Genomic DNA, 12803 nt, shown 5'->3' with positions numbered 1-12803 from the left:
GTGGGGGAAGTTTTCATCTATGTACATCAAATCCTTTGTGTTATTAACTCTGTCACAGCCCTGGCAATAGCAGCAATACCTTCTGGTAAAGGGACGATAATGTTCATTAAAGGAACTCCATCTGGTGAGGGATGTTGTCCAGTAGGACCGTGTTTTTAACCAGTGAGGATCAACTGAGGTCTATCCTACAGACAGTACTCGCACCTTGAAATAGCCCCACCTCTGCAGCCACATGGTATGTCACAGATCAGAAGTATCTGTCAGGGAGGAAGGTGAGGTATAAACACCACAGTTAGGGAAACTCAGCTGCTGGGTGCCAGGATGACTCCAAACATAGTACCAGGGGTCACTGGCAAAAGGAAATATTCTGCAAACAGCAAAAGTATTTCCTCTGCCGTGTCTGAATTGTTCCTTCCAGCCTCTCTGTTCCAGTCTCCTCTTCTGCTGGGAGTGACGTAGGAGATAGCTCCGATATGTCCCCAATGCCATCACTCACTTGGCCACCTGCCCTTTCTACCAAGATTTTGTACAGAACAACACAGCCCTGAGACAGGATTCCTCAGCTTACATCTCTCTCCTCCCTGTCCTGCAGCAAGGGTACCCGACTGCTTGTGCCCCGCAAGGCAAATTTGCCAGTGCTCTGGCAAATCCTCTTGTGAAGGGAAAAGCTGACAATGGATCTGGTGATCTTCCAGTAGCTGAGGAATAACTTCCCAGTTTAACTCTTTGGTACTGTTTTAATAAACAGTAATTGATGAATCTGCTGCAACAAACAGGTGGAAATTCTGCTGGGCTGAAATGAAACACTGCACCTTAAATGGATATCAATGCACAGTCTAGCCTCTTCTGTAGTCTTCATGCACATGGCTCCTGCTCCTCTTATTAGGTAGAGACACTAACAAGGGAAGAGGGATGCAAGCGGCCAGACTGCAGGTGAAGGTGAGAAGTAGCCCCTTGGCTCCCTGCTGCTGCACTCTACGGAGTGAGGTAGAAGCCAGGCAGAAAATCCGCATCCAGATCACAGTCTAGAGCATTACTTCCCAAAACAGACAGAGAATCGGGGGTTTAATTTAGGCCCATCCCTAGGTAAAAGTTGGTAAATATAACATGAGTGCAGGGGACAGGCAAGGGGGTGACAAGCTGTGTTTATCACAGTTAAACAGATAAGCCAACACCAAACCCCTAACGGACTCCAATGTTGTCTGCCAGCAGTGATGACATGAGAATTCAGTGAAAAATATCAAAAGATTGCCAAACAGGTTTTCATGCAGGATGGAAATACTCATACCTTCAAACCCCAGAGGAGTTGGGTCACTCTTTATTTCATGTCTCTTGACTTTAACTGCAGGAACAAGGGGACCTGTGTGAAGTTGCAGAGTCACAAGGCTGTAAATATTGTTAAAGTAGAAGCTTGCTTTCCCATTACCTGGAAACACTACCTGCCTAATACTTTCCATTTCACCCAGAAAAATGACCAACCCCTAAATTCTAGGTGGTGAAAACAAACACTTCTGTGATGCGGATAGGAAACAGACCCCTTTTGCAAAAGACATTGTGTCTGCTTCCAGTCAGGTTTCATAGATGTTTTCTCTCACGCTTGTCCAGGAGATGGCACTACCGCAGGCAGACTCACCATCTCAGCTTCCTACCCATGAGGCTGCCAGGGAAGAGCCCACAAAAGCCAACAGTTATGCTCCACAGAAGTGGAGGATATCTGTCACAGGTCCCCATACAGTGCTTCTCCTGCATCCTGACTCCACACATGGTGGACGGGTGATGTGGCGCAGCTGAACTGTTAGCAGTGAGGATCAGCACACAGCAGCATGACATAGCCTTGAATGTGATGATCCAAACACCCTGGCTAGACCTGCATTTGGCTGATGCTAAGACAAGACTCATGCTTCAGTTCTTTTGTCATCTGACATATTTTCTTAAAGCAGATGCTGTAAATAAAACACTTAATTGAAAAGCACTGGTTTTGTTTTCTAGCTTTTAAAATCATTACAAAAGTAGTTCTCTCAGCATTCCAAGAAATTGCCAGCAGTCTTGTGGCAGGCAGGATCCTAGGACAGGATTTTTTGATATGAAATTGTAAAAAAGTTTGAATTTCATTGCAATTCACACATGCTATCTTCAATAAACCACACTAAAGAACAACCCTTGGTTGCCCATTCTCTTTCTATATACGTGCTTCTTTCTGTTTCCCAGCTTAGGAAATCAATATTAGGAAATAATTCAGTCTTCCCACAACCTAGTAACTGATCACGTATTTTGAAGCTGTTGCCAAGGACAGAAAGCTATGAGAACCTCCTCTTCTGTGCTATGCCCATCATTTCCATATAGTGATGTTGTAGTGTTATGGTCTAATGAGGTCGGCAAAAAACCATTGTCGGTAGCAGTAATACCACATCCTTCCTCTGCCGATAAATCCCACTGTGCTCTCATTTCATGACATCCTGGAAGTAGGTCATTTCAGATACCTATTGCTTCATTGCACAGTCGAGGATACGGTTCATATCCTTCACAACAATTTAGAATGCGCTACATCAAGTACTGTGCAACCTTGTTCCTGACAAATATTTAGCAAAGATTGTTATACAAATGAATTCAGCCATTTTTCCTTCTATTTTGGTTTGTGAATTGCCCCACAAATCTTAAACTCACAAATCAGTTCCTCCACTTCATTCCAGAGACTGCCAAAAGACAATATATTCAGAATTTGATGTAAGACCATATGTTCTGTTTTCAAAGTAACTCTGACATGTAGGCATAGGTGACTACAATCCTACTGATTTTCAACACAACCAGCTTGCCCAAATGCATGGGTTGCTTTGGAGTTTAAATGTACGCACTAATGCAATAACTTAAAGTAAATTTTGTAAAAGCACCTTTTCTCAAAATAATTACAGCTTAAAAATAAAACTTCCCTAAGTTCCCACATGAACTGCATAGATTTCAGTGCATTCTGGGCACCTAGCTCCCTTATACGCATCTGAAAATTTCCTTGCAATGACAATTTCTAATCAAAACTGTGATTATGCTAAATAATCTTAAAATTGGCATCTATTGCTACTCCATTTTTGGCTTGCTTTCAGGCTTTCTTACCATCTGATGTCTGTTACACAACGAGGAGATTCTCTCCTCCTTGAAAGCAAAAGTCCTAAACAGCTTTAAGGAAACGGAGAAAGAATTTCTATTTAATTTCAGTTATTCCAAACCAGAGAAAAATTGGAAACGTAACCCCACGTCAGCCAAAAATTGATCCAGTTTCCATGGAAACCAGCACTGCTCTTTGAAGCCTATTGTGGAGAAATTGAGGAGAGTCGCTATATATGCTGGCAGCACACCTTGGTATACGTTCAAAATGCCTTGGCCTGCCTCCCTGCAGGTGTTATACTGGTCCTGACTCTTCTTCTGCTGGAACCTCCTGCATTTATAAAAATTGAGCCTGATGTACTCACTCTGTGAAGAGCATTTGGCAGTAAATGGATCAGTCAGCAGGAAGGGAGAAGGGAAGCTAAGCAAGCAGCATGACGGTACCTTTGGTCACAGCAGAAGCATTAACTGTGGTGCTGATGGAGGAGGCTAGGGAAAAGCGACGGGTAACTTCTCTTTCCTTAGATTCTGGATCTGGGAGAACAGACAGATGCAATGCAGGGCAGGATTAGAGGTTAATAAGCACTGAGGGTAAAAGATGTCCAAAGCAAAGCAGCAGCTGGAAAAGGGTAAATAAAAGGTGGGTTGCTCCTCTAAAACAGCCAGGAAAAATACCCTCAACAAAGTGAATAGCACAGAAAAGAGTTTATATGAACATAGTTTTCCAAAGCAATTCCAATTGCACCAATTTTAATACTTCAGAAGGGAGACTTCTGCCAATTGATATTTGAGCAACCAACTAGTCTCAGTACGGCTACAAAACACAGAGAGATGAGCACGATGGTTAGAATGGGGAGTGTGCCTACAGATGAGGTTTGGATTATTTTAGACACTGAACTGCTTGTTCTGTGGTGACTGACCTGAAATACGCTGATAAACAAACATGAATGGTTTGGAGTTCACATTTGTCATTTCTAGAAGTTAATTGTGCCTATGCCTGAAAATGTTCTCTGAGCCTCCATCCTTACCAGTGCAAATCAGCTTGGAAAAGTGAAGGTGACAGAGCTTTTTTTTGTTTACTCCAGTTAGGATCCTGCCTTTTCTCAAAGTCCACTCGGGAATGAAGACACCACTTCCTCAGATTTCACTGTGAGAGTGAGTAGCATTTTTGACTCAAAATATTTCACAAACAGATCAGAGGTGTAAATGGACTAACTGTCGGCTAGTTTCAGAGAGCACATGACGTTTCAAAACACGTCGAGGTCATTACGCAGCTCTTGAGAGATTGTGTCTACACATCTACGAGCACATCAATACATTTCTTGCACCTACCAACTACAGCAGCACCACTTAGGAGAAAATGTTGCTTGCTTACAAATATTTCAGGATTAACTTTTTAGTCTCTTCTGCTGAAAACACTCTAAGCACATGTGCTGCATTACTCCAGTGAGTGGTTGCCATTGAGACATGAGTAAAGCTGTTCCTATGCTTCATATCTCAGTTTCATAAGACACTTGAACACTTAACTCTACCAGGTCACAACCTCCATTGGAAATGGTAGGAGAAATTGCTTTAAATATTCTGTTGAAAGTTTTCAGATTTGTCAAAAACTATTTGTTATTTTTGTGGTTTCATTTTTTAAATTATCAAAGAAACATTTATGTAAAAATTAAATAGTTGTTTCTATTTTCACTGAAAAACTTCCTGGGATAGGTGAGTTATTTCACATAAAACTCTTTGCAGCACATGCTTATATGCTTTGCTGAATCTTAGCCCAGATGTTCCCAGATGGTACCTGTGATTCAGAAAGACTTTTCTATTCCAATTGCCTCCTTTCTCTTATCATTTTATATTTTATATTTTAAATATCCTGTGCAGAACTATACTACTGTGAAGATTTCCTTGCCAGGGATCTTAAAATTCTCTTTCCCATTCCTCATCTTCACATTTCCTTATTTTAATGTTCAGTCACGCAACATTTCTCTTTACTTTGTTTTTTCCATATTTCTGCCTAGTAAATGTCACATTCACTATATGTTTCAGTGGAGCCGAAATTAGCGTGACTGGTTGAACTGCAATTTCTATAATGTTTTATTATGCCAAAACATCAGGAAACCACGTTACCTCCTTAAAAATCTCAGTGCAATTTTAACTGTAGATTGGCTACTGTAAAAAGACTGTAAATTCTGTATCTGCCAATGTACTTCCTTAACAATTTACTCATAAAAGCACATATATTCAACTACACCCTTATTCACACCTCCTAAAAGGCTGAAGAAAACCGAGAAGTTAAACTCTGCTCTCAGTGATAATTACAATGGAATGGCGCCCCATTGAGGCTGCTGCAACTGCCCTTATTAAAATACAAAGAAAATTTCACTTTATAATTATGATGTTGGGCTACATTTACACCACACAGCTCTTAGAGACCTTGTGCCAACTCCAAGGAATATGAGCTTGGCTCTGCAAATGCTGACCCAAGGGTGGGGGAGATGCAGAGTGCTACAAGTGTGGGCTTTCACACACTTTGGTGCTGGTTCTGGTACGGCTGCCTTGGGGTCTCTGCACTGATGGTGTGCAGGATGGTAAAGTTTCTCCTCTAGACTCCTCCTCCTCCTCCTCAGCATTTCTTTGATCAAAACACCAAGGTGCTTATATACAATGTTTTCTACCCCGTCATATCCAGCCTGGGCAGACAGTTCAGCAATGCTCTGAGCATGCATGCTCCACTGCCAGTTGATATCCATCAGGCAACTTTGTTTTCCCCCTAGTTAGTCTTGTTATTTTATTATTTAAACCTTCCCTTTCCTGTGTCCTGGACATGAAGAGACACAGTGGATCTGAACCAAAGTATGTTCAGCTCAGTATGTCATCTCCTGCCCCGGCCAGTAACAAATCCTTAGACAAAGGGGTCAAGAGCAGGACATGCTTATTGCAGTAACTTCCCTGTTACCTTCTCACTGCTTCCAATCTGCCTTAACGGCCCATCCATACAGTGCTAACACAGCTTTGCGTTGTCACTGCCTGCAGAAATGACCACGCTGCAAACCATCCAGCCTCTTTGCCAAGTGGTTTCCTCTAGGCCAAGACCAGATTAGTAACTGAACAGCACAACAAAGTGAAACGGGACGTTGCGTAAAGGTGTTTCACAGGAATCTCAAGTAACGAGACCCAGCAAGTCTTTGAGCTGAGAGTGCCTACAGCTTAGGAGGTATGAACTCCTCTGAACTCTGCTGTCTGGAACACTGAATACAATGCGAGACATTTCACATGACAAGAAGTCGTCACATAGAAGAACTAAAGAGGCCCAAACCAAAATTGCAGATCCAAACTCACCCGAATTACAGCATTATCCTGCATTTCTGAAATCTGTGTTTTGTAATTGATTTCCCCACGTCACAGGATCTGAAAACCACTCCCCTTTTTGTATTCAGAACATTGAACTGGTTTGTGCATCTTGGATCTTACCACCAAGTGCAGCTTTAACCTTGCAGCCAGAATCTTATGGCTGCACTGGCTCTTGGTGTATTCTCATCCTCTTTATAAAATTGTCATTTAATGCTTCTGTATTTCTCCTTTTACTCTTTCATCTTCCTGCTTTCTCCTTTGATGCTCACCCTCTCCACCATTGCACACTAACCCTCTGTCTCACAGAAGAAATATCATTTATCAGAACAGGAGAAAAGCCATATAATAACAATAAAAACAGTAATTACATTATCTTTTCAGAAAGTGATTGTAAACCATCATTCAGTGTAATTTCTATTCACATTTCTTTCTTTCCTCTAAAGTCTCTTCCTTGTACAGCCATCACAGGAACACGCAAAGACCTCTACTCAGGGATATTAAGCGTCTTCTAAACATTCATGCACAAATACTCAGAACACACCATTTCACAGTGTCATATAACATCATTAAGTAGAAATGACAATAAAGCCCAGATCTTCTGAATTCTGGTTCCCCAGTATAACCACTTGGCCATGGCTGAGCAACATTTGAAAAAACAAAGAGGTCCAACCAATGAACAATTTAACACATGAAAACCTCATGTGGCACAACACAGAGATGACACTCTTCCCTTCAAGCCAGTAAATTGCTGAAAGACATTAGGTTGGTGGTTTAAAACAAGTTCACACTTTGGCCCTTGAGAGAAACTGGAAATAAACAGTATTTGCACTGTGCACCAGTAAAAGACCCAACCAGGCAACTCAAAATTTGCCTTGTCAACACTGCCGTGGGAGCAATTTTTGGTAACAGCGTCTTTGCGAAGAGGAGCCATATGTGTGCATCAGACAGGAGCATTTTGGTGAGATGCGGCAGCACCTTAGGAAATAGTGATGGATGGCACTATGGGATGGAGAGAACATTGTGGGAGTGCGGGAGACAGATGGCCAGAGACCAAATGCTGCGTGGGGTGATTTTACCTTTGGGTGGAGCTCTGCGGTTGGAAAGACCTTGCAATGTGAATCGCTTTCTAGCAAGCGCTGTGCGCTCAAGGTTAAGGCTGGTAGAAGCATCAACTAGGAGAGAGAGGGAGAGGGAAGAGAAATAAGGAAGGAAGGGTCAGCTGTTCAGCTTATGGGAAAGGAAAGGTTAGCACTGGATGACAACTAAAAATAAACAGATAAATAGATTTTGATTCAGTTCAAGCCTGAGCAAGAGCTAATCAATTAGAAAGGTGACATGAGGTCAGGGTGATTAAACCAGCTGAGCCAAACAGAGCCCCTGGGTTGAGTTTGGGTCACTGAGTTTAAATGGAGAACAACAACAAAACAAAACCAGACAAAACCAGGTGAAGGGATGTAGCTCTCATCAAAGGAAAATACAGGTTAGCAGCAAGCTCATTAAAAAGGATCTAGTGCCTTTTACTATGAAAACACATCATTGTGGTTGGAACAGCAAGGTTGTAGAGAGAAGTAAGAGAAGCAGCCTTGCAGAGGCCATGTATGACAGAGTGTTGCAAGCAGTCCCACTTCTGCCACCCAGTACTAGCACTAGGAGTCTGCCATCATCAGCCCAGTGGCTGATACGCTCTCAGCCTTACCTGCTGAAGTCTTTCTAGCAGCCTCCAATGCTGGCATATAGTCATGCATTTGACCTCATGACTTGCTGGGATGTACGGAGTGCCATGCCAGCAAAGCTTACATGCCAGGCTCCTACATGAGTAAGCCACCCATGCCGCCTGACAGTCGCCTTTACAGAGATAAGTCACAGATGGCTCTAGGTCCTAAGACTCTGGGGTTGAAAGATACTCAGTTACTTGTATTGCAGGAAACAGATGGACCTAGATCAAAGCCCCAGATCCATGCACTTGTGCCAAATTCTGCATCTGTCCCTTTCTTTGTGTGGGCAGGTAACACAGAGAAGGTTTACAGCAAAGGAGCAGGAGAAAAGCCGTGTGTTGGCTGCCTGGTTCTGTGCCTTAGGATTTAACCACTAGCTTTTTCCTCCTCTTTATTTCATACACTGCCAAGCAAAAATCATTAGAGGGACAAATGAAGACCAGAAGGTACAAAGGGAACATGAAGAGACAGTGAATCCACGCTGACGGCAAGCAACAGACAGACAAGCTGTGCTTCCAAAGGAAAGCGCATCCCATCACTTCCTGATTTGCAGCCAAGATAATCCAGGATCCAAGGTGCCTGCATGCATAGGTGGGCGTGATGAACAGATTTCAACTACACATTAGTATTATGTCAGAGGGGTTCAGCTCCTCCTACTCAGTGGCCTGATGCCAGCGTTGGGCCAGGCATGTGCATCTGGTGAGGAACCGCTGCCGAGCGGCAGTTTCAGCTGTGGGGCTGCCCCACAGTGCACTGGGAAGCGTTTGGCTTTCAGACTGCCTGCGTTGGCCTAAGAGCCATTCCCTGCCACGGCTGCTCCCACTGCCAGGCAATCTTTTAAAGGTACTGTAGCTTATAAAGAATCCAGAAACTGGTATATAAAATGTACTTACTTTCTGTTTGCGTAGAGCAAGAAAATCCATAGTATTTCATTATCACAGAGTCATGTAGCAAGTATGACAGTGCATGTGTGTAGGGGGTGGGTTTGCATGTTAGTTCTTCAGCTATGCAATTACACCACTTCACAGAGGGACCCCGTAGGATTGCACAAGTCCCCACAGCTTCTCAGCACCAGCCAGTCATTAGACACTGGTCTCTAAAGTTGACTCCACCTGAGTTATTTCAAACCTTTTCCTTCATTCTGCAGGTATTCCAAATAATCCTGGAAACCATTTCCAAACATAATAAGGACTAGGTCCTGATGGGCAACAGGTTGAACATGAGCCTGCAATGCGCAATTGTGGCAAAGAAGGTCACCAGCATCCTGGGCTGCATGAGGCAGAGCCTTGCCAGCAGGTCCAGGGCAGTGATGCTTCCCCTCTACTCCGCACAAGTGAGCACAAGTGGAGTGCTGTGTCCTGTCCTGGGCTCCCCAGTGCCAGGGTGACATGGACATATTTGAGTGAATCCAGTGAAAGGCCATGAAGATGATTAAGGGATTGCAGGAGCTGACTTGAGGAGAGAGTGAGACAGCTGGGATTGTTCAGCCTGGAGAAGAAAAGGCTCAGGGGGATCTTACCAAGTAAAGAAGATGGAGCCAGATGCTTCTCAGTGGAGCCCAGTGACAGGATGAGCGAGACAATGGGCACAAATTGAGATACGAGAAATTCAATTTTTTACTGTGAAGGTGGTTAAAGCCCGGGACAGCGTCCCCAAGGCAGCTGTGGAGTCACCATCCTTGGAGCTGTTCAGAACCCAACTGGACATGGGCCTGAACAATTGCTCCAGCTGACCCTGTGTTGAGCAGGGCAGTTCGACTACGTGGTCTCCAGAGGTTCCTGCAGGACTCAGCTCCCATATGGCTTCAAGTCAGTGAACGTACCACTCAGGTCCACACAAAACACTGGTTTATATGAAGATAACTCAGTCACAGGCACTTGTGCATAAGAATAATGAAACCGAAATAGCTTGCCAATAGTGCCTTCCCCCTCTGTGGAAAAGAAGACTATTTTAAAATAATCTGTGTTCACATTAAGGCCACAGATACTGGGAGCAGTCCAGTCAGTAGGTGGCACAAGAGAGACAGTTTTGGCAGGGCACCAGCCCACGCTGCAGACGGGCACAGCCAGGATTCCTCTGCACCTTTGAAAGCAGGACCTAACCGTACATTTTTAAGACGAGCTCAGCCCTGCAGAGTCCCACCTAGAGGTGCCTCACAGGGACACAAATTACAGTTTCAAGGGGGACATCTAGAGCCGGATAGCTCTTCCACTGGCTCTCTGCAGCCCAGGATGCAGAGGCATGCCCTGAATCCCACAGAGAGGAGCGGCTGACCCACCGCTCAGCTCTGCAGGAGCTGCCTCCGACCCGAGGATGAGGAGGCTCCGGCTGGGCGAGCAGGAACTGCGGCCAGACCCTGAGGAACTGGTCAGGGAAAAGCAGGAGGAGGAAAATCAACATATAGGGTGATGGCAGTTCCCACACACTTGTGTAAGCTGGACCAGCTGAAAAACATCAGTAATTTTCCTGGATTTTTTTTTTTTTAAAGGGGTTTATGAATTTCAAATGAAAAACTGCTTTTCAACTTTTTTCAATTTAAAAAAGTTCATATTTTTTAAAAAGAAATTTTAACTGAAACAGGTTTTTAACATTGGATTTTAAAATGTAGGATCTATAACTTTCTCCCCAGAACAAAAATTTATTGCAATGAAAAATCTTTTGGTAAATAGCCTATTTTTCAAAGAAAAATTATTCCTTTTTTTTTTTTTTTAAACCATCTCTATTTATAAAGGGGTTGGCTGTCATTTTAAGCCTGATTTGGACATTAATCTCTTAAGACCTTGCCATTTTCTTTTTTATATTATTAGAACAGTCTGCTCTAACATTTCAAAATACTACCTAAAAGAGAAACTGCTGTTGAAAGATTTTCTGTTCCTGCTACTGCCAGATGAGATTCAGTTTCTTTTCAGTGTTCACTTTAACCTACATTGTATAGAATATATCTATTGTATTTATGCCCTCAAATAATGGAGGGACTTTCTGTGACCGTAGGTACATTTATTTACTATACACTAGAGGGGAACCTATACACAGAGGAGGCAAAAAAATCTCTTTGACATAAAGCAAGGAAATTAGTTAGCAAAGTCCATAGACAATCTTAAAATCAAATATAGCTAGAAACCAACTTAGCCAGGATACAGAAGGTTAAAATACGCATACTATTGCCCCCCAAATTCTATTTTTAAAAAACACAGGTTGTATAAAGAGCACTGTAATGCATCAAAACACAGACTTAAAAAATCCTAAACTGATGATGCTTTTTGGTGTTCAAGAAAGTTTCATGGTACAGTCACTCAGCTTTGTAGCACTGTTTTTTTGATGCTGGGTTTAAACAACATACGTTTAAAGTATCCTCATCAAACTCCAGAAATGAGTGTGCAAAAATAAAAATACTACCCTTTGGAAGGAAAAAGCTCTGTCTCAGAACTCCTACCTCTCTTTTGTCTGGAGCTGGGACTGGAATTCCTGTTTTTATTGTTAGATGCTTCCACATTTGATGTCTCGGATTTGTTTTCATATATACTTGATGACTTCCTGCTATACCTTTGGACAAAAGAAATACAAAAATAGTTACATTCCCGCTTGATACATATCGGAGCACTGAGCACTAAGCACTCTTTTTCACCCTCAGATATGGAAGCCTAAGGAATAAAGGGCAGGTATTAAAATTCTGCGTGCTATAAAAGTCTGCATCTGTGCAGGTACATATGGTGGAAAAAACCATTCTAGCCCCTGCCTCCTTTCCACACCACACAGCAAGGGACGTGCTTAGTGAGAGCTGAGAATGGAGGGACAAGCTGGTTGTCGGCACAAGCTCTTTTTGCAAGTCCAACAGATTTGGAAGGAAGGAGTGGGAAACCAGGTTAGAAAAGAGGACCCCAGTTTTCCATCCTTTGCAGCATAAGTATATTTGACTCCAGGAGAGAAATGGGTACTGGATGGTCATGTACAGGTCATACCATGCATAGAGGAACATACGGATTCCACTGGCTGCAGCATCCCCCAACTTCTGTTTCTTCTGCTCCTTGAAAACATGAATCCAAGTGGGATATTCCTGTCTACAGCTGAACCACAGATGAGGGGATCCATCTTGCCAGATTTACACAGGTACCCCCCTTGTCATCTGTAGTGGGAATGACCCCCCTGGCCCAGGTTTGTAGGGCATTGAGCTGCGAGGTTTTTTCACGGTTCTTATCCTCATTGTTTTGCAAACGTCTGGTGGTTTAGTTTGACTGTTATCTTTGGCAGACTGCTCCACACATTTCATTGTATCTACACACTTGAAATACTCTTTCCCAAAATGCTCGTTATTAACATGTATCAGCAATTACATTGCTGTTTGCAATTAGATATGAACTGTTATACTTAACGTTCATAGGGTTTGTCTTGCTGTAAGGGAACGTCCAAGATATCATTAAAAAGTTAAAAAAACTTGGAATACTAGAGATTTGTGAATACCTTTTATAACTACAAGGCAGCCTGGGACTCACTGCTTTGTATTTGAACCTCAGACCTGTTTCTGACAGAACCTTAACAGAGGTCTCTGTTACCTCCTGTACTAAATCAAAATGTGATTTTGCAGCCTGATGTCAGGTACAAAGTGAGGCTCAAAGTAAATATGGGAACAAATCCAAAGCACACTCA

General features: G+C 43.0%; 1 protein-coding gene across 2 annotated transcripts in view; it reads right to left on the bottom strand.

Moving 5' to 3' along the window:
* Positions 1–12803, bottom strand: part of MCF2L2 (MCF.2 cell line derived transforming sequence-like 2) — a 174152-nt gene that overhangs the window by 7145 nt on the left and 154204 nt on the right. The window contains exons 26-29 of one of the 2 annotated variants that reach the window (XM_075761445.1): positions 11593–11702; positions 7521–7616; positions 3541–3630; positions 1289–1360 (exon numbers count right to left, since the gene is read on the bottom strand). In XM_075761445.1, the coding sequence (XP_075617560.1) occupies positions 1289–1360; positions 3541–3630; positions 7521–7616; positions 11593–11702 (368 nt within the window). The remainder of the gene's footprint in view (positions 1–1288; positions 1361–3540; positions 3631–7520; positions 7617–11592; positions 11703–12803) is intronic. The other variant, XM_075761446.1, reaches the window with a different exon arrangement.

The sequence above is a fragment of the Balearica regulorum genome, chromosome 9 (assembly GCF_011004875.1).
Source record: "Balearica regulorum gibbericeps isolate bBalReg1 chromosome 9, bBalReg1.pri, whole genome shotgun sequence".
Taxonomy (NCBI): Eukaryota; Metazoa; Chordata; class Aves; order Gruiformes; family Gruidae; genus Balearica; species Balearica regulorum.
The sequence above is the reverse complement of the archived record's forward strand: the minus strand, read 5'-3'. Positions and strand labels throughout refer to the sequence as shown.